Genomic DNA, 27,141 nt, shown 5'->3' on the forward strand with positions numbered 1-27,141 from the left:
TACAAGGGGTAGGAAAACAATCGAGATGTAATCTAAATTACATTACATAAATTAATTAAATAATAATTAAAAAGAAATGAAGCCCCCACTACCTCTGAAATTTTTTAAAAAATGAATAAATGAGAAAAACGATATTGGATTAGTAAAACCCAATTCGCATGATTTTTCTAAGAAAAATATTTATATGCAAAATAAACATTTGCTGAAGTAAATAAGGGGAATAAAAGCAGTAATTAAATGAGAGAATAAAACTTTTCAAAGTGCTCCTTCCTTATAATTTGAGGGCTTTTAGTTGGTTTATCTTCTACAATCAGCAATCCGAATACTGGTTTTGTTTTTTTGGTTTTTTTGTTCTTTAACTAATTACTAAGAAAAGAGTGTTAAAAACAGTAAAACAGTAAATATAATTATAAAACTGTATAGTTTTCCTTTTGCTTCTTTTACAAGTATTTTGAAACTAGATGTTATTGTACAAATATTTAATATTGTTTATTCTCCTTAACTCCACATGGTATTCTTCCACCTACACTATTTGATGTTAAAAGAACTATTCTATCGTTAGTTTTCTTGGTGTTGGCATCATATATCTTTTCTAATATTTCCTATCATTCTATCTAGTTAGCTGCTGTAGAAGAGAAAAGCCTGCTGGGAATTGAACCACCAGCTCTCATGAACAGGGAGCACAGGCTACGCCACTGAGCATCTATTGGTAATGGGCCTTTCTTTCAGTTGTATATACTTAAAACTTAACTTTTAAATATTGTATTTTTAATTAACACATGTTAGCATTAATTAATTAGCATGTACACACTAGTGAGGTTCATTGTAATGTTTCAATACATGCGTTTATTGTGACAACTTCAAATGCAATCTCCCTTTACCTTCCTCTCCCCGTCCTTCTCAGCTATTACCAGTCGCTTTTCCATACGGTCTGGCTTTGTAAACCTCAACTTGAGAGAGCATGCAGTACATACCTCCAGTGCCTGGCTTGTTTAACACAATGTCCTTCATTTCCATACATTTGTGCTTTGGGAATGAATAACATTTCATTGCATATATATTACACATATATCAAGCTTCATTATTCTCATATCCATTGATGAGTGCCACAATCAACATGGGTTCCTGGTATCTCTTTGTTATGTTAATTTCACTTTCTATGAATATATGCCAAAAATAGGATAGCTGGATGATATAGAGAACACATCTATTTTTAGGGTGTGTTTTTAAAAGCAACCTCCATGACTGTTCTCCATAACAGCTTTTACTAGATTACACTACTATCTACAGTGTATGACAACTCCCTTTTCTCCACGTCTTATCAGCATTTCTCAGTTTTTAATTTTTGATAACAACCATTCTAGCTGGGGTAAAATGATACGGCATTGCATATCATTTTGTTTGTTTGTTTGTTTGCTCTGTTTTGTGAAACAGAATCTCATTGTGTTGGCTTGCCTCAAATTCATGGGCACAAATGATCCTCCTACCTCAGCCAAGGTGGAGACTTCAGATGTGCCCCAGAAGCTTCACTGTGGCTTTGATTTTTGTTCCCCTGATGACTAATGCTATTGAGAACTTTTCACAGATTTACTGGTCAAAATGCATTTGTTCTTTACAGAAGTCATTCAAACCATTTTTATCATGTTTTGTTTTTATTTTGTTTTTTTGAGACAGGATTTCTCTGTGTAGCCTTGGCTGCCCTGGAGCTCACAGTGTAGCCCAGGCTGGCCTAGAACTCAGAGTTCTGCTTGCCTCTGCCTCCTGAGACTTGGCCATGTCTCATTTGATTTTTTTTTCCTTAAGTGTTTTAGTTTCATCTTTTTTAGTTTGGATATTCATCATTTTCAGATGACTAGTTGACAGATTTTTTAAAGCTTTTTCACTCTATTGTAGTTTCCTTTTGTACAGACCTTTTGCTTTAAATACCATTTGTCTATTTTTGTTTGTTTTTCCCCTGTGCTTTTATCATATATAAAAATTCATTTTCTGTACAAACGTTTTGAAGTATCACCCTGATGCTTTCTTTGAATAGATTTACAGCTAAGGCTTTCCATTTAGGTGTTTGACCGATTGTGAGTTGATGTGTGTGTAGGATGAAAGCCACAGGTCAAGTTTCAGCCTTCTACATATGGATATGAAGTTCCTCCAGCACCTTTGTTGAATAGGCTGTTCTTTCTCTGCTGTGTGTTTTGGGTACCTTTGTCAAGAGTGAGGTGGCTATAGATGTGTCAGGCTGACTCTGGGGCCTCCAGTCTGGTGATTTTATAGATGTCTGATCTTATATTAGGACCTGATTGCACAACTTTCATTAATTATTTTATCAGTTCCTTTTCATACCTAGTTTGTTCTTTATCTTTAGTAAAAAACTGATTAAGAAAACCTTCTGACTGGGGCTGGAGAGATGGCTCAGTGGTTAAGAGCACAGACTGCTCTTCCAGAGGTCTTGGGTTCAATTCCAGGCACCCAAATGGCAGCTCACAACTGTCTGAAACTCCAAGACCTGACATCTTCACACAGACATACATGCAAGCAACACACCAAAGCACATAAAATAAAAATAAATTGTTTTTAAAAGAAAGAAAGAAAGAAAAGAAAAGAAAAGCTTCTGATCACAATCTGGCCTCATTGAAGATCTAACATGTCAGGTGAGCCAGTTCAATCACTTTGGCAAGGACCACCAACTCCTAGGAAGGTTGAATGGACCTTAGGCGATGCTAAGGAGATAGCATGACTAGTCCTTTCATAAGATACTTTTCCTTCCCAGAATTTGTGTTCAGGGGGCCATAGCCTTGCATTCCTAAGCCTGCTTCTTTTCTGAATTATTCAGATAAACATAACTTCTTTTCTCCTCTTTTATGTGCATGCTTTCTTTAACACCTTGGGCTCCTCCCAACATTTTGGCTTTCTTTTCTCTAACCAAGCCTCAATACCCTGTGGCTGCTTGTCTACCCTGTCCAACTTCCTTGCCAGCTTAAGTGGGATGCTTATTTCTCTCTCCCCTCCATTTTCCTCCTCTAAGTAGTTTTTGAGGTTCACAGCTTCCTAGTCCAAGAAGATTTTTCTTTCTTTCTTGATTTTTTATTTTTACTTAGTTAATTTATGAATGTACACCTGCAGGCCATAAGACGCCATCAGATCACACTATAGATGGTTGTGAGCCACCATGTAGTTGCTGGGAATTGAACTCAGGACCTTTGGAAGAACAACCAGTGCTCTTAACCACTGAGCCATCACTCCAGCTTCTGGAAGATTTTCTTTTAAACTCTAAATTTGTTCTTGAGTTCTGTTTTAGTCCATTCTTAAATTCTTTTATTAACAAGACTACAAGCCTGAATCAGAGAGCCCTAACTCTTTTTGTGTCATCTGGTAGGCATGAAGGAACACCAATAGTGGCATTAAGAAGCCCATTTAGCAGTTGTTAATATTTTCACCCAAGGACATCTATTTTAGATTGTCTTCCTCGATTTCTAAGAGTATTGATTTTTTTGTCAGATGTCTCTCATAGCCTTGGTAAATTTATTTCTCTTTTATTTTTGTCTGTGGCTACTGTGAATGGGATTTTTAAATTTCTATATCAGCATACTCATTATGGTTGCATAAGAATGCTACTGACTTTTGAAAGCTGCCTTTGGGATTCTACAGCTTTCTTTAATTACTTTATCAGCTCCTTTTCATACCTAATTTGTTCAGTTTCTTTCATCATAAAAGAACACTGAAGGCTATTTTTTTCTACATCTGTTGAGATGTTCATCTGCTTTTTGTCTTTTATTCTGCTAATGTGGTGCATTATATTGTCTATGTAAAAACCACGACTCTCATCTTAAAGAGAATAAGGTAGTTTGTACTGAGGTATTTCGAGTGATCATGGCCTAGGAACACAGATTGAGGTAACTCCAAAATTCCATGTTCCAATGTGGAAGCAGTTTCACAGAATTTTTATAGTTTTACAGAGGAAAAATGTCACAAATCGAGGCAACTTTAAAATACACTGGTGTCAGGGGTTGGCCCTGTACATATGTAACCGATGGGCAGCTTGATCTTCATGCAGGTCCCTAGTAGGTTGAGCAGGTGCTGTCTATGACATGGACTCTGTTGCCTGTTTTTTAATCACTTCCCCCTAACTGGGATTCCTTGCTTGGCCCCAGTGCTTAAGGATGAGCTTAGTCCTGATTCAATGTCATATGCTGGGTGGGTTGGTGGGGGGACCTCCCTTTTCTGAGGAGAAGGGTAGGGGGAATGGGGAAGAATGTGGAAGGAGGGGAGGGAGGGGGTTACAATCGGGATATAAAGAGAATATAAAAATTAAAAATAAATTAATAGACAAAAACCAATAAAATATACTAGTAGGTACACAGGGAGGCAGGTACAATGAGATGGAGAAAGCTATTCTGTAACCCCAAGATGCTCTCTGATGACAGTCTTAGCTCTTGGATTGGCAGAAGCTAGGGCTCTTCTAAGTTAATAGCTTCTAAGAGGTTTTTATTTATTAGCACAAGGTATTAGTCCAGATACAAAGCTGGGCAAGGAATGGCTGTTCCAGAAGCTAAAACTAGACCGACATAATTAGCCTCTGAACCTACAAAATTCTACTCTCTCCACAGTAGTGAAGGTACAATCACTTCATCAGTCTCTGCAGACATACAAACTCCTTCCAGGAGTCTTTCGTTCACAGCCAGATACAGCCAGCATTTTAGGAATTTCCATTCACAGTATTTATTGAATTATGTATGGACATGTTTTAGTTTGCTTTTCTATACTAGCAGAGTCTTCTGCTAAAGAAGAGGCTGTCATTGTTAAAATTAGCACCAGTAAAGAGAAGCAATCTACCAAGAATTGAAAAGGGTAGTAAAAACACATCCTTGGGACAAGACCCCATCCAGGTAAAAATTCCCATTTTTTGAAAGTAAAGAGTCTAAGAGGTTTTCTGTCCCTACACAGCATACAAAATCTTCTACAGAGGTGATCCAAGGGATGGCCCATGGCAAGCTGGCAGTCAAACTTGTCATCCACATGGTACTGGTCTGGAAAGCATCGAAATTACGAGATTGGCAGGGTGGAGAGGGTGAGGGGGGAATTTTAAGGTGCATCCTTCCTCCACGGTTTCAGAGAGCCACTGAGGCCAAGCAATGTGTCCCTACAAGAGGCCCAAGAGTCCACAATGTAAAACTGCAAAAGTAAAGCCTGAGTTGTAGTGGATATCTCATGATGTTGGAGATGCCAGAACTGTGAGACATTTGACAAGGAGAGGTGCATACAAGGAGTTGAGCCAGTCTAAAGGAAACACATAGCAGATGTTAGAAACATTATTTGCTTTTTCCTTTCAAAATTAGTTTTGTCTTTGTTTTTGTTTCTCTATCAGAGGTAGTTGGCCCAACAAGGACTCACATTTCCTGAACTTGAATCTTCCCCTTTGCACCAACTAGTCAATAGTGTCAGCTGGTGAAGTCCAGCACTTAGCTATGGTATCCCATTTCTCACTACTTATGTCAAAAAGAAAAGACAGAAATCATCTTGGCCGTGGGGGTGGGTGGGTGTGCATGTCTGTGTGTGAGTGTGTATATGTATGTGTGTATGTGTGTGCATGTGGTTGTGGGGGCATGTGTGGGCACACGTGTGTGTGTGTGTGTGTGTGTGTGTGTGTGTATGTGCAGGTACCCAAGGAGGGTGGAGGCATGGGATGTGAGCTGTCCAGCATTGGTGCTGGGAATCAAGCTCCAGCTCTCTGCAAGTACAGTTGCATTCTTAACCGCTGAGCTCCCCCTCCAGCCCCGAATTTCAAGTCTTACTTGATTTCCTTTTGTTGTTGTTCTATTGTTTTGTTTTTATTTTTCTAGACAGTGTTTAACTGTGTAGCATGACTGTCCCAGAACTCTCTCTAGAGACTAGTCTGGCCAAAAACTCAGAGCTCCACCTGCCTCTGCCTCCATCTCTACTTCTACCTCCCGAGTGCTAAGATTTAAAGGCATGTACCACTACAGCCAGCTCCTTACTTAATTTCTTGAACCCCTAATATAAAAATAACTAATGATCATTTGATTTATCTCTCAATTATCTAATATTCTATTAGTTAAAATCCAGACCCGCACTTGTACTTTATTATTGCTCGAAAATGCTTAGAATTTGTTAACTCTTTACATATTACATCTTCTGTTTGATGACATCTTGTATTCATTCCTGATACCATTAGCTCATTTTAGATATTTCTCATTTTCTTCTTTACAAGAATATCTATTTTAAGTAGGAGGCTTTATAGGATGAAAAGATGTGGATTTCCGTGGGCTAACTGCAGACAGAAATGTATCGCAAAAGCATAATACTGAAATTTTAGAACGGGAATAATTTGTCCTTTTATAGAAAACTAATTACAGTTTATGAAGTGGGCTGCTGAAAAATCTGCTGCTCAGCAGAAATGATTCAGAGTGTTGGTGCTGGCATTAGCAACAGAGTCAGAATACTGTCCTGCAAGCTTATGCCAAGAAGCAACTGAGAAGATAGAAATTAGAAATGAAATCTAGGCTATCTCCTTTATCAACAAAATGCCTTTACAATGAACTCCATCAAATAATCCATCACTCAGAAAAATACTTGAGGCATTTTTAAATATATGAATAAAAATACATTTTCTTTTTTAATGGAGAAAATTAAATAAAAGACATTTGTTGCCTCTGGCTCTACATTTTAAAATTATAACTTTTTGGTTATAATAAAGCTATCTAACAACACCCGACTTAGTTTTATATCCTAATTTGAAAGATTGTGGTAACTTGGAATTAGTTGGTTTGTTGAATTTATGTTGAAGCAATTTTAGGGTCCAGAATCCAGCTGTCACACTAAGAAACTGTTGCATCTCAGTAACTTGACACAAACTATTTGCAGATGTAGTCATCAATGTATTTCCCTGGTAAGTAAAAGAGGCACAATGCGGCCCTTTGGGTTTTCTTACATTCTCCGTGCCAAACCTTGTAGAAGAAAATACTCTATCCAGTTACGACAGGAATTTCCCAGTACTTAGAAACGGGAGCACCGCTCCATCGCTGACCCGCAATCTTTTTCCAAGACAACTCCACGCCGTCATGTTAACATTTTAAATTTTAGTAGCGGGACTCAGATTCTAACACCTAACAGTAAGGCTCTGCCATCCTTCTCAGGGAGCATTTAAGACCTAAGGTCGGTTTCTAAGCCACGGCATCACCGAATGGAGAGTCCCTCCTCGCACTAGACAGCCCTCATACACACAGTCTCTCCAAGCACAGATATTCTTGCTCTTGATTGGTCTTTGTGCCTGTCTGTCACACAAAGAGGGTGGGGCCTAGGCTCAGCTCTAAATGAGACGCTGTAGTTTACGTCATCTCGACGCGACGAGTTCCGCGAGGGAGGGGCGGGGGTGAGCCCTCTTCGCGGTGGTTAGGGGGCTGCTGTGAAGGTGTCATGGCTGCTGCTGCAGAGCATAGTTCCTCAAGCAGCAGCGAGAGAAACCCAGAGCGAAGCTCCAGCCTCCTCCTCACCCGGGAGGTCCTCTGCGAAATCTTTCGCTCCTTGCACACCCTGACAGGACAGGTAAGCGGAGGTGCGTCGGAGGCGGGTGGGGTGGGGAGCATCTGGGTCTTGTCCCCCCCCAAGTCCCCTTGGAGTCGGGGGTCGCGGACCCCTCTGGCATGGTGTATGCCGCTGGGATGCCGAGGCTCGGCTGTCGCCGGAGGAACCCGGGCCCAGCTGCACACTCCATGGCCAAGCCTCAGAACCAAGGTCTAGGGAAAAAATGGGGTCCTGGTGCCGAAATCTTGCATAAAATTAATGCATAAAAGATGATGGTTAAGGAGGCTCCTGGCGCTTATGGTCATTTTGCCTTCAGTGTTTTTATTGTAGAAATTCATTGGTTAATATGGCCTGAAACTTTTCCTTAGAGCCATCTCTACTCTTTAGGAGGTGATTTATTCTGGGATTTGTTTTTGTTGTTGTTTTTCTCTTATAACTTACTACATCTCTTTTTTTCTTTGAAACGGGAAGAAATGTATAAGGATTTCTAAAAATATAACTTGTAGTATGCTTGAATTTTAGTGTAAATTGTTGGCTGAGTTATGTGTGGCTAATTCTAACTGCATTACTACTGCCGTGTAACTTCGCTATAGAAATGTCATAGTAAATCTGGATTTTAAAAAGTAGGTTTTCACTAATTTACTGGATGACCATTTATGATATAATAAAGCAAACGTTTAATAAGAAATAAAAGTATGTTTGCCAGGTTTTTAAAGTGTTTCGTGTCGACCATGTTTCCTGGTTTTCTTAGTTTGCGTAGGGCTGGTCTAGTGCGTGAAATGGACACAGCATACATTTGTGTCAAAGGCAGAAAGGTCCCTGTGAGAATAGGGCATTTACCTGATTTGTGAAGATTATTTTTTAAATCCTTAGTTGGGTGAAGAGTTAATCTTGTAAAATGATATTTTAATGGAAAATTAAAACCTTATTTAGTAGCTTATTTTGACTGGCAAACTACTCTGAATTGTACATTCAGTTTGGCGTTATGAGGCAATTATTACTGGACTTCTAAAAGTTAAAAATTTTAAACTCAGTTGATTAGTAAGAACTTACCAAAATTCTTTCAAAGTCTGAAACTACTTTTCTTATTAACGTTTCAGTGGTAACATCCCAGATCTTTACATAGTTTAAAAGTTAGAGAACTTTTTTGGGATGGATTTGGAACTTAAAAGATTTATTCATTCATATTCTAATGTCAAGATGAGAAAATATTCTTGTATATTATGTTTAGAATTTGAGAAAATAATTTAAATTGATAAATGATTTGAACATCTGAAGTATTTCGCATGCTGGAAATTTTCAAAATTATATAATTTTATTTCATCGATCCAAATAGAAAAATGATTAAGTCTTAACTTATGCCACCTGTCAAAAATGTTCGGAGAAAATGAGGTTTTTGTAAAATAGTAAAAGAACTTTCATACAAGTGTCAAATATAAGATTTAAAAAAAAAACAATTTGATACTATTTTAGTAGGTATATCATTTAGTAATATATAGTCAGATGTATAGTTTCAGAATGAAAGCCGTACATAAACCTATATAGTTGCCACTGGGGAGTGTGTTGTTTTCTAACAAATTAAAAGGATTTTAGAGATGTAAATTGTAATATGTCTAAGTTCATCTGAAATATCATTCAATTATTAGTGCTTTTCAAAAAAAAAGTATAAAGTATAAAACTGAATTGTTAAAAAGTATTTTTTTTCTCCAAATGCAAGATATACTGATATTAGCCTTTTTCTTCCTTCTCATTGGTCCAAGTTACCAAGCTAAAGATTTATTGTTAGCTTGGGCTTTTAAAAATAGCGACGCTTCTACTGAGCATGGATAATTGAATAGTCAATGCTAATAGTGCATTAATGGAAAATGTTGACTGCCTGGTTACTGTCCCAAGAGATATGGGGTAAAAATGCATAGAATTCATATTGCTAAAGGGAAATTTGCTGAATCCATAATTGGATGTATTTGGAGTCATTTTTAAATTACTTTGCAACTTTATTGTTTGGTTTCCATAAAAGATCAAGTATCTTGAGTTGCCTTTGAAGGCTTACGTAATTCTGCCATGAAAATTGATCCAATCATTAATATTTCTTTCCTACAGTTAGTTTCTCTAGAGAAGGTGATGCTTTGCTTTGGTTTAAGGTTTGCCTGTTTTTTCCCAAACCATCTAAATTTGCCACAATCAATTGAAGATATCTTGGAGGATTGTAAATACATGCTGATGGATTACTTTCATGCATGTTAATGAGTGCACTAGTCTTATTAATTAATCGTACTGTTAAATCTCAACTTAGTATAAGTTTGTCTTTGTCAGTATAGCCTATGTAAATTTTGCACTTCTTTATGTGTGCCACATGTGGACGTCAAACCCTTCTAGTCTCTGTGATGAGCCTCTGTGTCCATCATTTATGCAATAGAGCGCTTAACATCGAACCTGAGAACTCTGGTTCCGTGGACACTGAGTCGTGTTTCAGTGCTTTATTTTTACAACTCATTAGATTATATTTGAATTCATAAAACATGTATCTTTACTTTGTAGAAAATATGACTGATTTTTAATAAGTTATTCTTGCAAAATAAAATATAATTAACTTGTGTCCACTATGGAATGTCCTTTTACAGTACTATGATTTGTATGTCCTTAGAAATAGGGATTCCCTCATACTGGGCCAAATGATTGCAGATGGAAGCTTCTCCCTCTGACGTTTTGATGGATATTGATTTCAATTTTTTATTCAGACTCTTGGTAGTTTTCTGGGTATTTTGTTCTAATTTTGTTCTAATAAGTCACCAGCTGGTGAAAAATACTCATGTAGTGAGAAATATCTTACTAGAAAGTTCTTAAGAAACAACTGGACATCCAGTTCCAACAGGTTCTTAGACTACTGTGGGAAAGTACTTGTTTTCCAGCTCAACAATTTCATAAGTCATGACTTGATTTTTATCTGAAGTAGTTACTGCCATCTAGCCCTATGTGTGAATAATCCGAAGTTTTAAATTGGTTAAATTTGAAAACAGTGTGAACGAGAAGATATCAAAGTAACGCCATATTTTAGACATGTACTTGTGTGACATGTAACAATGAGACTGCATTTCCTGGAGCTTCACGGTTGATCTTCCAGTGCTGAATGCTTAGTTGGAGTTAGTTGGCTTCTGACTAGGGCACACCTATTTTTGGTCACCTTCCAAAGGTATTTTAGATACCAGAGCATGAAAAGAAGTTCCATCTTTCTATCTTTCATGGACAGCTTCTTCTCAAACATGGCCCCATTATACACATACAGGAACAGAATTAGAATAATAAAACATGCTTTTATTTTTTTCAAAGCTGCACCCTTTTGGCTTTTTAAAATGGCAACTAGGTAAAGCATTTTATTATGTCATTGAAACAGTAACTTTGAGCAAAATCGGCATGCATTACTCCATAGAAATCTTATTTTTGTGATAATCCCAGATATACACCTTAATCGTGTAATTTTTGTCATGTTTCTGGTTTGCCTCTTTGAAGCTTAACCTCAGAGATGATGTGGTGAAAATTACAATCGATTGGAACAGGCTCCAGAGCCTCTCAGCATCTCAGCCTGCATTGCTCCTTACTGCACTTGAGCAACACATTTTGTACTTACAGGTAAATTTCATATTAGAAATGTTTACTGGATATTGAAAATAGAAATTAATTAAGTTAAATTAGCTGTAGTATCTTTCAGTTCTACCTCAACACTCTGTTAATATTTATTAATAAAAGGTTACTTAAATCCTTATTGAGTCTAGGTCTGTTAATTTCACTAGTGATCGGGATGGTTATGAGAATATAGCCCAATAGGCCAATGTGGTTATGAAACTGAATAAATGCAATTCTATTCAATTCTAGGCTTTGCTGAAAATTCAATACAGTTCATCTATGGTGGGTTATAATTAAGCAATAAGACACGGCAGGTGTGAGTCATGCTATGCTAATGATTCCATGCCTTGGGTGAGTTTGGAGGCTCATGGAGTGCTTTCAGTGGTTCAAGAAGTGGCATTATCCCAGCATGACACATCCTGGAGTGTCTATTGCAATTAAACAGTTTCAGCATAGTTTTTAAAAAGAAAGTAATTTCTGTGACATTAATGTTTCATCTTAGTGAGTAACCAGTCACTATTTCGCCTTAATAATTTGAAATAATTTATCCTTGATATTGGAAGTCAATATTGAATTATTTATAATGGTATTGTTATATTTTTTAATATTTCAGTTTGAGAAATGAACAGTATTATAACCTTGCTGGCTGCTGTTGAACAGCTCTGCAAACGTAATTGATTTGAGTTGGAGGTTTTCTCTAATTAGAGTGAAATGTGAAGCATCAAGGATAAGCAGAGCTGTTTTTCCTGGTCACTTTACTATGTCTAAGATGTTATAAGATTTCAGAAGAGTACTTGGCATAGCAAACAATAGAGGCAAAATTGTATGAAAGATGATCGGGATGTTGTTTAGAAGTAATGTGTTAATTTTCAGGCCTGCTTTCATTCACTTGTTGGGAATATTCACCTGTGTTTTGTGATAAAAATAACAGTTAACACTGTTTAAAGGGCAAGTGACGAGCTGTAGAGCTCAAACGTGAACTGTGCCAGGTGGAAATGACTAGGGAAAATGGACACAAGTGAATTCCCATTATGAAGATGCTTTTTTAAAAAACCTACTCTAGTTAGAGTGGTCTGTTTCCAGCTAGGGGTCTTTGTAGCATGTTTTGTTTTGTTTCATTTTTTTTTTTCTTCTCCCCTTGTGCATTTTCCTTTGTAAAATTTCATTTCATGACCCAATAAGATATGTTGCTATGTCAGGAAAGGCTGCGTGTTCACTCAGTGTAACACCTATACACTCATATCCATGCTCTCTCGTTCATTTTGGCCAACTATACTTTGAAGTCGAGAATCTCCAGCGGAACAGTGATAATGCAGGGCTTTGCTGAGTGAGCACTGCTCTCCTGCTAAGCCTAGTGTTCTGAATGACATGCTAATTAAGAGGCATCCATCCAGGCCAGAGACTGAAGGCTGTGATTTGGCACAAAATAAAAGATAAGTGACAGAATGATTTCCTCAAAGAAAGATTTAAATTTCTTCAGGTTTTCTTTCTTTTCTTCTTTTTAAAAAATAAATTTACAGCAAATGATAAGGGCCACAGTAGTAGAAAACAGCAAACACATGTGGTCAGACCTGTATATCCTTGTGTGCCAGCTTCTTATATTTAATAGCTGATAATATTCATTTACCTGCTGACAGTTTATAGAAATATATCACCTACTGAACAGATGTTACTGTGTTCTTTTCAGCCTTTTTTAGCAAAACTCCAGTCTTTAATTAAAGAGAATTCAACTACTGTTGATGAGATAAGACAGACAGAAACAGAGACCAAGAGTGAACTAAGTGGCCAGCATCCCATTGGAGACATTCAAGATGAAGAAAAGCTCGAAGATTGTGACTTAGGAGACGTAAAAAAGGCACAAGTCCATTTTGATCCAGAAGTAGTTCAGATAAAGGCTGGAAAAGCAGAAGTAAGTGTGAGGTGGTGCAGGGATGAGGGTGGGGGTGGCTGCTTGTAAAAGTTAGATTGTTAAAATGTTTGTTGTTTGTAGATTGATAGACGAATATCTGCATTCATTGAACGGAAACAAGCTGAAATCAATGAAAACAACGTCAGGGAATTTTGCAATGTTATTGATTGTAATCAAGGTAACCAGAAGTTTGGTTGTTTTGTTTTAATTGGATTTTAAACATTTTGACAACTGCTGTAATATTAATTTTTAAATGAATAACATTAAGAACAAAATTAATTTTATAGGCTTTTAGTTGGCTTTTGAGGCAATAGCCTTTTCTTCTATTTAATAATGGGCTGTGGTGGTTATGAAAAAAATGACAGCCAGACTATGGAGTCAAATGTTTACCACAGGTACAAGAAGACGAAAGGCCCTTTAGGAAGTGAAGGTAGAAAGACTGTTGGGTGGCAGGATTGTTCAGACTGGCTGTCAGGAGAGAACAAAGCAATAAGAACTTCAGGTGTGTAAATGTACCTGTGAAATTATGTTAATTCCGCGAACTGAGGAAAGCTAGTAGCATTCCTCAAGAGGGAGCAGTTCTCTCTTTACGCCTTAGTGTCATCATGGGTGTACCCAGCTTGCCATGAAGACCTGCAGAACCCTAGGCTTTTCCTTTTTCATCATGCACACCTTTGCTGTTTCTCATCAGTCTCCTCACTCTTCACTTGACACTACAGTGTGTTTTCAGGTCTGCAGTGTACCTACAGAACTCCATATGCTGTGTGGCATTGCCACAGACCATATTTAGGTATCCTCAAAATAATCAGTGTAAGTAGTTCTTAGAAAAAAATTGTGGAGGGAAGTTTGTAACTGAGCTGAATTTTTTTCTTACTGCCTTTAATATCTCTTGGCTAAGAATTATAAACATGGAATTGTCAGTTGAACCTGGAAGTGACTCCTGATCATATTGATGCTGTGATGCTCTTGGCCTATTATCGCAGGCTCACTCTGGGTTCTAAATTTAACTGTTTCTACTGCTAACTTCTGTGGATCTCTAGTTTAGCTTTTTAGAACAGGTGGGAACACTTGCGAAATCTCAGGTACAGCAATCCATTTGCATGCACCTCAAGAGAAAGGGTCTGTGGAGAGAGCAAGTGCATGTGTCATTAATGTTATTCCTCTGTTCTTCCTGCTAACTCTATTATTATAAACCACCAGGGGATAGAAATTGACAAGAATTGAAATGCTCAGCAGGATTTCTTGGTCCATTCAATCCCTTGCTAGCTCAGAGCAGTGCTAGCAAGGGTTGCTGTGGAGAGCAACTGGTACTCACACATTCACTGTCCCCACACCGACTTGCACTTCTCACTGATGGTCTATGCATTTGGAATATAGCCCTGGAATGGATGATATCTTTTCTTTTTTAAACACCTCGGCCAATGAAAGGGTAGAATAAAGAAGTGTGAGCCTCTAAAATATGTTTTAAGGTGTTTCCAAGGAAAAGAAAGTGAGTTTGTGTAATCTTTAAATAAATGATTAAGTGGATTTGCGGTTTTATTTACTGTTTGACTTATCACAGATCTTTTAAACTTAAGCTTAAAAATACATTTTAAAATGTTAGTTGGTCTAATAAAAAATTAATTTTTAGAAATCAGATTTTATGGACTAACAAAGGACTTTCAATTCATTATCTACCCATTTTTTACAAAATAATTATGAGAGTTTAATAGAAAATTACTGCCAATGTATGGCTTTACTATTACTTTAAGCATTAGTATATATTTCTATATGTTATTGTATTATATAATATATATAATTAATGGTTTAGATTAATAATAACATATTTCTATTTTCTTCCTTATAGTTTATTTATTAAGACATAATTTGAAAGAAATTGTAGTTTTCACCTTGGTAAAAGTATTAGAAAAATTTTCACAACATACTTTTCCTAAAATTATAGTTTTTAAAAAATAGGATTGAAAGGAGCAGATGCCTTTTTTGATTAGGAAGTTTTTAAATGAACATTGGAAATCTAGTCACAGAGGGAAAGTATGTGTTGTACTTGAGGTTTCAGTGTATATGTGCTTGAGATTTCAGGGTCTATTTTTAGATCTGTAGTTCTAAAATAAAAACTTATAAATATATAGCCAATTCCTCTGTTAGAGGTTCACTAATTTGGTAATAATAAGTATGCTGAAAATTATTTAAGATAATTTGGTAAATTGGGTTCTTTGTTTATATAACAGTTAGAATATGGTGCTATGTAATATATGAATTATTGTCTCCAAAGGCCGGTGCTTTTTAGTAATAGCTAATTTTCATTAAAAATTGTCTTAAGTTATGTCACTTAATGGTAATGATTTTTCTATATGTAAATCTTAACATTAAATGAAAATTTTATATGTGATTCAATTCAGAGGATAAAAATCACCCAAACTATTCTTTATGTTACTCTTATGAGTAAAATATGAATTATTAGAAGTTTATCATAATCTCATCCTTCGTAATTAAGACTAATTTAAACTAAATTTATCCAAATTCTCCATAGAAAATAGTTGTGCAAGAACGGATGCCATCTTTACTCCTTATCCTGGATTTAAAAGTCACGTAAAGGGTGAGTAGCCACCATGTAACGCCTTCACCACTGGCAGAAACTTGTCATAGCTTCTTCACACAGGGACAGAAGTGCCGTCCCACCTAACCCCTATTCTAGAACAACACTGCCTCTCTTCCTCTTCTGACCTCGTGGTTAGGGGGCCGTTATGGAAAGAATATCAAGTACTGTTAAGGAGAGAGAATATTTTGCTCTTGAAACATAAACTTACATAGGCTTACAAGTTTCTAAACTTAGTTTCTAGAGTTGTGAATACATATGGACCACAGACCAGACCTGAAGGAATTGCAGGGTCAGGTCACAAACCTCCGGGCACGCTGCGAGATTGTGGTAATCAGGCCGTGGAAGAACGACTCCAGAATATTGAGGCTCACTTGCGGCTGCAGACAGGTAAGTAGAGAGTTTGGGGATATTCTGTAGAGTGTCTTTGCAAGTCTTCAGGAAATTAGCCTCATTTAGCTTTCGGATTTTCCTTGAACATTCATTGTAAAGCCTACATTCTAGGTGCATGAAATAGTCGCTACTGTCGAGGAGTCTGGAAAGTTCTTGGTGTTTATGCTTCTTCTCCACGAATTCCAAATAGATTCTCTTAGCCCCAGTTTATTGAAGTTACAACAGAAAGTGAACACAGTGTTTTACGATGGCTAATTTTAGAACTTGTGTGAGCACCTCTAATTATTATTAGCCACTCTTCCAACTACAAAATACGGATAAATGTGGTCCTGTCCTCGGTGCTCTTAGAGACAATAGACATATAAATGAATAAGTGCCATACGGAAAATGAACCTGTATTTATTGAACAGTACTGTTAGTCACTGTGAAAGTGTCATGCCTATGTCAACTTGGTGTTTACCAATACTCTGTGGAGGTGCTGGTGCTGTCACTATCGGAAAGGTAGTGAGACTGAAGTTCAGAGAGCTCAAGCAGCTTGCCCAGGTTATTACAGTAAGGGACAACTGGAAAGCAGGCACAGACCTTATCTGTTTAGTTACTGTGTTCTCCATTCTCCTCCTAAATGCCCCTACGTGTTTGCACTTCCCCCTCCACAACTACTGCTGAACATGAAGCCTCTGTAATCTGTCTTGGGGTGATAGGTCTGCTTGTCACTTCCTTCTCTAGGTCATTTTCACCCTGTGGCCAAATTGCAGTTTTTCAAACTCATATCTGATCTTGTTTCTACCCAACTAAAAATTATTTAATAGTTCTCTGTAGCTCTCATGCACGTAGCCGACTCACTGCTTACCCAGAGACACGGGGTGTTCTACACCAGGTGGACTGCAGTGGTGATGCTTGGAAGAGTAGAAGGAGTCTGAATAGAACAATGATGTTGGTATTCAAATATCTCTAATACACCTTGCTCTTCTCCAAAAAACTTCAGTTGAGAATTATGGGAAAAGCTCCTTTAAATATCATTCTAGGCCAAAGGAGAAAATATACCGTGCTAGGAGAAATAGAAGTTGAAGAAAATGCTAAGACATAACAGAGCCATCAGATGGAACTTGTCACTGCAGTAATTTTCCTTCTAAGTAACTACCGACATCTATTAGAAACACTAATTTTCCTATACAGAAACCACTCAGTGTCTCATAAAATGAATTTCACAAAACACTTGATAGGAATATGGGAAACACATGCACTAGTTGGAAAGCGGACATCTGTAGTTCGTCTCATAGAATGCAGAGTGAAACTGAACGCAGGGTGAAACCATGAGCTGAGGATTTCAACCGATTTTTTCCTTCATTGGCTTATTTTTAAGTGTTTTTGTTCTTACATATAAATATATTTGCATGGTATTTTAAGAATAAAAATGAGGGCCGGAGAGATGACTCAGAGGTTAAGAGCACTGACTGCTCTTCCAGAGGTTATGAGTTCAATTCCCAGCAACCACATGGTAGGCTCACAGCCATCTATAACAAGATCTGGTTCAGAATGCTGTATACATAATAAATAAATAAATCTTTTTTAAAAAGGAATAAAAATGAAAAGAAAACAGAACTATTAAGATTTCAGCATTTTTTCCCTGTGAATTTAGGCGGCCCAGTACCAAGAGATATTTATCAGAGAATTAAAAAGCTTGAAGATAAAATCCTTGAATTGGAGGGCATCTCTCCGGAATACTTTCAATCTGTCGTAAGTATTAGCGTTTTTTAAAAAACAAAGTGTTATTTTAAAGATTTTTCATTCTGTAGTAGTATATCCATGGTCCACATGTGAAATACTGTTTTAATCTTAAAGCATAGTACTTTAGAGGTGATTACCTGCTTCTTTAGGAATTCTGATTCTGAATACTTTTAAGATATAGGGCATGTGTCCTTCTCAACTACGGAAATTCTGTCATGCCATCTTCATGGCGTAATAGCTCAGCCTCTGGTGGTCCAGCCTATGGTGGTCCAGCCTGTGGTGGTCTACCCTGTGGTGGTCCAGCCTATGGTGGTCCAGCCTGTGGTGGTCTAGCCTGTGGTGGTCCAGCCTGTGGTGGTCCAGCCTGTGGTGGTCGAGCCTGTGGTTCTGGAGCTACTATGTTGTGAGATAGCAGATGCTTCCTCTCAGAGCTTGTTCTTTGTCTCACTGATCCATCCCTCCAGATTGCTTCCCTCAGCTCATGAATAGGTCCCTTTCTCACAGCTAAACAGGCCCACGCCTTACATTCCCCTGTTCTCTTTACCTTAACACACCTATATCTGTATAATTTCTCACTCTCTTGTTCATTCGTTCATTTGTTCGTTCATTCATTCTTTAACCCCCTTTCTCACGGACATTAGTAAGTATCTTCTTTGGCACATCAGAGTTCAGACAACTCTGAGCTCACTCTGCTTCCCAGCGTCTTCTGATGGGGTGCTTCTCCTTTCTCTGTCTGTGTCATTGTGTGTGTTGTTTGAGTTTTGAGACAGGTTCTCACTCTATAAGCCCATAGCTGAGGCAAGCCTTGAGCTCTGAATCCTCCTGCTTCAGTTTCCTTCCTAGTCTACTAACTACCCACTAGCCATGCCCCACCCATGTTTACTAACCACCAGCCATGCCCCACCCATGTTTACTAACCACCAGCCATGCCCCACCCATGTTTACCTATTCCCTTGATGCCTAACCCATTCTCTGTGTTGCAAGATGAACAATGGAGAGATTCAAAAGAGAGCAAGAAACAGATGTGGAGCAGCCAGGTGTGGTGGCCTTTAATCCCAGCATGCAAGAGGCAGAGGCAGGCAGATCTCTGAGTTTGAGGCCAGCCTGGTTTACAAAGTGAGTTCCACCACAGCCAGGGCTACAAAGAGAAACCTTGTCTCAAAACAAACAAACAAAAAACAAACGAAAACAAAAAAAGTAAGAGAAACGTGGAAACATAAGCAGTAAGTTCTCTAGTGTGAGCAAATGCTGTGGGAGCACAGTGCACTATGTGCATTCACTGTCTTCAAGTCCTTTTATGTAAAGTTCATCTTTAGAAATGCTCATAAGGACTGCAGCTTTAAGTATACAAGTAAGCTGCAGTTGTAAAAGCTTTAAATCACTATGTTAAAACATTCTCATAGTTAAGGGTCAGATTGTTAGAACAATTAGATTAAAAGATGCAACACATAGTGATACCTTTCATAATTTTTTACTTTCTGTAATAGCTTATGAGGAGTTTATTTTTCCATAAATGAGAACTTTAGTTCTCATTTTGTTCTGTGGATCAAGTATACTTTTTTTTTCTGTTAATGTTCACCTTTTCCTCTGATGTGCTATAATGTTACCCATAGTAACCAACCTCTATCCAGTTTCTAGAAGCTTCTCCAAGTTTAGAATTCATCTATATGTGCAGCTATATAAAAATTTTCCAATTAAAATCTTTTCATAGTTCTGAAATTCAAATTCTAGCAAAAGATTAATCCTTAAGACACATAAGGGCTCAATGTTCCCTTATGTCTCAAGAGAAGAAGCTAGAGGAATGTAGTGCACAGTTTTTTCTGTTCACTTTGAGGGCTAAGTGTGAAAATTTATGCCATTACTCTGTAGGGAGAGACTAGGGCATATGGACTTCTCAGTTCCTCAGTGTGAAGCTAACCCTCGGAGTTTGCTTTACTCCAAATGAGTTGTGTGGCTCCTAGAGAGGACTCGCTCTGTTATGGAACATCTTTCCCTTTGGCTTTGTGCCTATCTGTGCATAGGTCTAGAGGTCAGAGCTAGTCTGAATGTTCAACCTTTGCACTTCTGTGCTATTAACCTGCATGTCATTTAATAGTAATAATTTGTAGGATGTCTTCCATTCAGAGACATAATTTTAAAGATCTAGAAATCTTTTTTCCACAAAGCACCACTTTATCCCAATGTGTTTTCAGCTCTCCTTTTCTGAAGGCTTAACTCACTTGGCTGATATCTGTCTGTTTCTGATTCTTCTTGTGTGGAGTCAGTAAGCCTCATGTCTTGGAGTGTCACAGAGTTTTCACTTGCTGATGTTTCAGCCAGCTTCTCAACACAGACTATCTCAACTGCCTCAAGTATAGGTCACATAATTTAGTAACTTATTTGCTACTTCTGTCTTCACACTCTCCTCTACTTACAAATTCACATTCCCTTTAAAAAAGATCACCCACTCTAGATTTTCTTATCCTGTCAATGACAGAATCATGTTACTAACCAGAAACTGGACTTTTCCCATGCAAGTACTAACCAGGCCTAACCCTGCTTAGCTTCCGAGATCAGATGCATTCAGGGTGTTATGGCCATAGACGAAACTAGACTATTCCTTGCTCTCTTCCCGCATCCAGTCATCAACCGTTGACGGTTTTTCTCTCTTCTGTTTCCTTCCTCTCCTGTGTCCATCTCAGGACCTTCCTGCAACCCTAAGCTAGTACAGCACTATCTCCTCAATCTTAGTTGATCTCCTGTTGCTAAAATATAATATTTCCAAACACTGTTTTCACAAGTCACTTCCCTGCCAAATGCCTTAGCTGCCTTAGCACACAGGTTCATTGTCCATAGATAGGATCATCTTTCATAGGCTTTCTACGCTTAGCTGTAAATTACCTGCTAGCATAAAATAGAATGAAGAGACATTTGTGGATTGTCTATGTGTGGCTGGTTTTGCTGGTGTGTTGTACTCCTAAGTATTTTCTCTAGAGTGTCAAACTTTGTTAAAAATTTTACCTTTATACCCAGATATCTTTATACCTTAAAAAAAAAAACAAAAACAAAAAAAACCCACTATATATGGTATATATAAATGTTCTTGTGACGTATTTTGTTCAAACATTGTTCAAACATTGATCCACTGTGTTCTTACACTCATTCTAGAATTTTTAATTTTTGTTCCATGATAATGATCTGATTATTTGTGTCGCAGAGCCCGTGATATCCCACTGTTTAAGCTATTGTGGTCCCAAGGTTCAATGAGTATCTAAAAAGCCACTTTTTTAGGAAGGTCAGAGTCTAAACAGAGGACATGGTGAAGTTAAGCTGCACCTGTCCATGTGCCCCACCACAGGCCTAGCACGGCTTGGCAGAGAAAGGAGCATACTTACCTGGACTCTATCAGCCCAAGTCTAAGAATTCTAGTACTTAAGACAGCTATTTAATGTACTTGCTCATATAAGGTATACTTAGGTGGTATTTGGACCAGCTTTTGACATGAAAGAAAATGTGCATTTTAATTTCTTCTAAATCTTTGTGATCATATTTGTTCATTGAAAATTCTGCAAAGTACATTCATCATCGTTTTTGTTTTGGGAGTTTGTTTCATTGATTGATTGTTTTGGTTTGGTTTTTGGTCAGACATGTTCATTTACTAATTTGCCACCCAGTGATTTCTGATGTTGTGAAAGTAAGGAAAGTATAAAAATAATTCATTAGATTACAGTTCAAAATGCTGAGTAGTTTGTCACTCTGAGTCCTGTCAGCTTGACAAGAATCTAACATTCAGGCAAGCACACACACCACCAGGGAGTGAGCCTAGGGCCCCCACATGCTGGGCAAGTGTTTCATCACTGTGCCATGTCTTTAGCCCAACTTCAAGAAATATGAATTCAAACCAACTCAAATAATATGGAAATTATAAAACAATGAGAATAGTTTTCAGGGTTGATCAAGTGGCAAAGTCATGATTGAAAAGGACCTGAGTTCTTGCTCTTCTTGCCTCTGTCCAGTGTTGGCGTCTTCCATTGGTACATGGCAAGGTTGCTATAAACTTTTAGGTATTTTGTCTACATAAAGCAGTGGCCCAGAGAAACTGTTGTTTTCTCACAAAAGAAGTTTGTGGAAGATTTCCTTTTAATCCCCAGCCGACTCTCTTTACTCACTGGCTTCTGGTGGGACATGTACATGTCAGTTTCTAAGCGAGAGCCTCGAGTCACACAGAGTGAATAAAGAATGGTTGGCTTAGACAGACGCAGTGTCTGTTTGCACACATGCATGTGTTGTGTGTGCTTACCTTAGCCCAGTACACCGACTACCCTTTGCCTCTCTCGATTCTCACTTCTCTTGGTCAGTTTCCCAGAGTGGGAAGGTTCTTTTAAAAGAAACTAAGTAGAAAATCCCACAAGCACCTCTTTCTTCAGTGATTAGACTCAGGGAAGTAGGTATTTGCCAGAGAGCTCGCTGTTACACTTTATATATTATGTAACAGCGCCCGCCTCTGTGGGGAAACATTTTAGACAATGCCTCAAAAATATGGAGCTCTGCTTGGGGTTTCCAAAGGCTTTGCTTGTGTTGCAGAGTCTTCTATGAGGGAAGTAATGCTGATGATGATTTCTAAACATTGATTGTTTTGTTACTTTTAAACTAGAACTTTTCTGGAAAAAGAAGAAAAGTCCAGCCACCTCAAGTAAGTCATTTTGTCTATTTTGGACTTCTGAAATAGGTTGACAGGTTTATACCTTATTAATAAATATGTCCACTCCGGATGCTTTAGGCCATGTGCTGGCAGACGGTAGGTTGAATTAGGGAAGTAGTTTTATTTTAAGACCATAGAGTGATGCCAACAAGTTAAGTAAATATGAAAATCTTTGCCTTGTTTTCAATGGAATAGTTATGTTAGAAAACACTTAAATGCTCAAATAACTTTAGTGTCCTCCCAATTTCCCTTTTAATGAGCATTACTAGTTGGCAGAATCTAAGTCAAAAAGAAGGTGAGTTGGTGTCTAGGGAGATGGCTTAGTGGGCAGAGTGCTTATAGCACACTCGAGAAGACCTGAGTTCTGATCCCTGACACCCACATCAAAAGCAGGGCACAGTGGCCAGGTCTTGTTACCTCAGCACTGGAGACAGGGGCTTACTGCCAGCCTGTCTAGCCAGGCGGTGAGCTCTGGGTTCCTTCAGAGACCCAGTCTCAGAAAGTACAATAGGGAACAATTGAGGAAGACACTCAGTGTCAGTCTCTGTCTCCATGGGCATGTGTATCCACAAACACACACTCGCTGCCCCCTCAACACACATAAAGGCTAATTGCAGCTTAGTTCTCTCTCTAAAGTACTTTATTAGTTGAATTTGAAATAGTACGATTTTGCCAACCTTAATGACATAAATTAAAGTTGAGGAAAACTTTTAAAAATTTTGCTATATTTTTAAATAGTATGTTGCTGCTAGATGTGGTGGTGTATAGCTGTAGTTGTACCGCTCTGGAGGATGACATGACAGGGTCAAAAGTTCAAGGACAACCTGAACTATATAGTGAGGCCCCATCTCAGCAACCCGTATTCCTCAGTAGCTAATTACATATTTACTGTAAACTTTTGAGTCAGTTTTTGAGCGCAGCCTGTTTCCAGATATTGTTGGTCCTCAGAAGGAGAGTTCTAGGTATTTTAGGCATTTAAGCTAATCCTCCAGTGTTAGAGATTTTGCTATAAATTGTGAGCTCACAGGGTTTTTGTTTTTCCCAAAGCTTTTATTGGCCTTTCAAAGCACAAAGACTCCAGGAAAGCTTTGTCGATAAGAAATAGAAGCAGGTCAGCATGACACTGTTTCTGTCTGCATTTGTTCTGTGTTGCTGGCATGGAATCCAGGGCCTCACACAGGCCAAGCAAGTGTCCTGTGCTGAGCCATATGGTCACAGCCCATAGGAAACAGAAGTTTGTTACTTTATGTCTTTAAACTGGCACAGCCACCCTACACAACTGTCAGTGTCATGGTTATCACACAGTAACAGACTGCTGAGTGGTTAGGTATTTGCAGTTCACTAAGCACTTGATCTGCAGTGAGAAACTTAAGTCTTACTCAGCAATTTGTGTTTCTAGCAGAACTATTCATTGGCTGAACTGGATGAGAAAATCAGTGCCCTCAAACGAGCCCTGCTCAGAAAATCAAGAGAAGCAGAACCGATGGCAACTCACCACCTCCCGTGAGAACTGCTCTTGTCACATGCTCTCCTGTAAGATGCATGTGCGTGTAACTACATGTGTTTCACTATTTGCAGCGTATTTATCAACATAAGCATTTCTGTAAAGTCAAGGTTTATTTTTGCATGAGTCTGGCTTGCAGCAAATAGTCATGTACTCCAGTGTTCGGAGATGTTGCAACCCTGCACATAGCACTGTTGAGATTCTTTCCTTCTGTTTTAAAGGAGGCATTTTGGATATTGAAAAACTTAAATTGCTGGACTACCAGAGATTATTATTTTAATAGTGGTATTTAAAAGGATTTTATATTTGTAACATTAATTAACCAGTTTTTTAGTTTATCTTAGTACTTTGTACATAGTGGACATTTAACAGACAGTTATTGACAATAAAATAAAATAAAAATCAACAAATGCATGTGTATAAATTTTTTTCTTATGTCTTTCTTATTGTAATAAACACTTGCCCAGTTTTATCACTCTGGCTGCGTGGCATTGCAAAGCTTAATCTCTGTGTGCCCTGATTTGCTGATTTGTAAAGGGGAATGACAGGAGAGCCTATTTTATCAATGGCTGTGGAGGACAGTGAGCTGAACTGTGTCCTGGAGGAGTGATGTAGTAAGTGTTAGCGCTGGTATGTGATCGCATCCATCTTTGGACAGTAATAAACCAACAGAGGGAAGTGCCATTGCCTCAGCTGGAAACATGTGAAGATGCAGCTGCAGTTACGCCCTGGATCACTTGTAAATAAGGCGAGGTTAAAACAAGGGTGGGGAATCTAGACCCTGACCGGAGGAAGCATGACTAACATCACCAGCTTCCAAGCATCGAGGGCAGGGAGTGAGTCTGATTAACAGTGCACTGCTCTCCCCTTGCTGTGTATTATTTATGCAGTCGAGATATGCTCGCTACTGACTGGTCTTCCCAGCCCTCTCTCCTTGAAGAGTAATAAAACCTCTACATTTTTGTTTCCCCCTCATGAACTGATATGGTAGTTCTGTCTTTATAACTTCAACTTCCTCTAATTATCTTTGATTGGCCTTAGTGCACTCTGAGCCCAACTCTCAGAACCTCAGCTCCAAGAACCACTGTTCACTGTTGAGTCTGGAACCCTCTGACAAAGCCCGACTTAATACCATGTTATTGTCAGCTAGGGTCAGTGTGTCCAGAATAAGGTCCTGGCAATAACTGTTCTAGAGCTAATAGGTATTCAGCTTTTTGTCCTTTTTTTAATGCAAAACTCACTGAAAAGTGATACCAGGAGTTGAGGGAGGCAGATTACTGCCTCAATCCAAGCTACCCAATGAAGGGGACAGCAAAGCACCTCCTCCCTAGTCCATCCCAGGTTATACTTTATCAAGTGTTTTGTAAGGGGCTGGGCTTCCCTAACATCTGGCTGCAGCTGCTTATGTACGACCAGAGTGTCTTGGAGCCAGTCTTGTGAGTTCAACAGAAGCAGCTCTGTAGGAAGTGTGCCTTTCCTGCTTCCTGCTTCCTGCTTCCTGCTTCCTGCTCCTGTTCCTGCTCCAGACTTGTGCTCTGTGGGTGCTTCAGAGTCATGACCCAGCTCTTGCTCTCCACTCTTCTTTTTTAGTGTGTGTGTATGTGGCATCTGGCTTGATAGGATCTCTAAGCACAAAAGTCACAATGAAGGACACTGCTACGAGGAAAACGGCCTGGGACCTCTGGTCTGTGATCTATACTGATGAGTGTGCAATTGGACTTTATAAAAGTTTCAATTTGCTAAGAAAAACTTTGCAGTGACATTAACCAAAAATGTTTTATGCCCCTAGAGACAGCATCTGAGCCCATCGAACAAGATGTTTAGGAGTTACAACTATTAGAATTGATATTTTCAGGGCTGGCTCAGTGTTAAAGAGTCCTTGCTCCTTGCTCTTACACAGGACTGGGGTTTGGTTCCCAGAACCCACATGGTAGTTCATGACGCTATGTAATGACTATACCAGGTCATCTGATGCCTGCTTTAAAACTGTGCAGGCACCAGGCATACATGTGGTCCACATACATACGTGTAGGCAAACATACATGTAAGAATAAATCTAAAATTTTGTTAAAACTGGTATCTTAATAACTTTTAATTTAGATAACCCTAAAAGGGCAAAATTTATTTCAATATAGGTTCTTTGGACTCTTATAAGATCCATTTTGAAACCTTAATGATTTAATTTTTCTAATATCTTTTTGAAACATTTTGATATTTTTTTTATCCCAGGAATTAATCATCAGTTATTCTCAACCATGCTAAAACTAAAGATGAAATTACTTCAAAGGATAATGCAATAGTACAATAAATGATGATTCTTGTAATATCTTTCTGTTTTCACATAGCCTATAGTACATCATTGTCCAAGAAAGTCTGGATAGACCATCTTCCTCCCCCTGTACACCGCTTTCAAGAAATGCATTTACGTTTTTTTTTTTAAGATTTATTTATTTTATATAAATGAGTGCTTTGTCTGTGTGTACACCTGCATGCCAGAAGAGAGCACCAGATCTCATCATAGATGGTTGTGAGCCACCATGTGGTTGCTGGGAATTGAACTCAGGACCTTCTGGAAAAGGAGACAGTGCTCTTAACCACTGAGCCATCTCCCCAGCCCCATTTAAGGTTTTTGTGTGTGTGTATGTGTGTGTGTGTGCGTGTGTGTATGTGCGTTTTGTTTTCTTTTTAAGCATAATGATAAATTCTAAAAGAAAGCAGGACCAGGACTTTTCATGTCGGTGAAAGGAATCAAGATAAATTAAAGGGCGCTCTGAAGATGGTGTCTTTCCAGATTCAGTTTCTTGAGTGTGTTCCACCTTTGCCTGTGGCAGGTGATTGGCAGTTAGGTGTAGCCAGCCATCATTACTGTGTCAAGCACGGGCACTTTCAAAGCCAAGAAAGAGAAAAGTTGTGTTTACTATGTCTGAACTTTTACTGAAATTTCAAATAAATATTTTTAAACTCTTAATACTTATATAAGTTATTCAGAAAATGGCTTTAAATACATCTTAAGATTCATTGGAACTAGATGGTAAATGATTCTTGTTTTTCCACATATGTTGATAGCTAAATATATTTTTTAAAATCTGAAGATTCTGTAAAATTCATACGCATAACATTAATTTTTTAAACAGTTTCATTCAAAGTTAAAATTATATCTGTGTATATAAGCA

The 27,141-nt window shown here is 38.2% G+C and overlaps 1 protein-coding gene across 2 annotated transcripts; it reads left to right on the forward strand.

Moving 5' to 3' along the window:
- The first annotated feature begins 7,361 nt into the window (after positions 1–7,361).
- Positions 7,362–24,378, forward strand: MBIP (MAP3K12 binding inhibitory protein 1). 2 transcript variants are annotated; one of them, XM_084791509.1, is made up of 9 exons: positions 7,362–7,557; positions 11,044–11,163; positions 12,845–13,066; positions 13,148–13,244; positions 15,597–15,662; positions 15,900–16,052; positions 17,695–17,792; positions 22,417–22,455; positions 23,864–24,378. In XM_084791509.1, exons 1-9 carry the CDS (start codon positions 7,429–7,431, stop codon positions 23,969–23,971), a joined length of 1,032 nt encoding a protein of 343 aa, XP_084647635.1. In that variant the 5' UTR covers positions 7,362–7,428; the 3' UTR covers positions 23,972–24,378. The 2 variants fall into 2 exon arrangements, with proteins under 2 accessions (XP_084647635.1, XP_084647636.1); XM_084791510.1 differs by having other exon boundaries at positions 23,867–24,378.
- The last annotated feature ends 2,763 nt before the right edge of the window (positions 24,379–27,141 follow it).

Source organism: Acomys minous, assembly GCF_964271855.1.
Source record: "Acomys minous genome assembly, chromosome: 8".
In the NCBI taxonomy this organism is placed as follows: Eukaryota; Metazoa; Chordata; class Mammalia; order Rodentia; family Muridae; genus Acomys; species Acomys minous.

Excerpts from the sequence above, each read along its gene's own strand:
- MBIP (XM_084791509.1), top strand. The coding sequence starts at position 7,429 with ATGGCTGCTGCTGCAGAGCATAGTTCCTCAAGCAGCAGCGAGAGAAAC. Across the intron at positions 16,053-17,694 it reads TCACTTGCGGCTGCAGACAG|GCGGCCCAGTACCAAGAGAT; the intron begins GTAAGTAGAGAG and ends CTGTGAATTTAG. Across the intron at positions 17,793-22,416 it reads CGGAATACTTTCAATCTGTC|AACTTTTCTGGAAAAAGAAG; the intron begins GTAAGTATTAGC and ends CTTTTAAACTAG.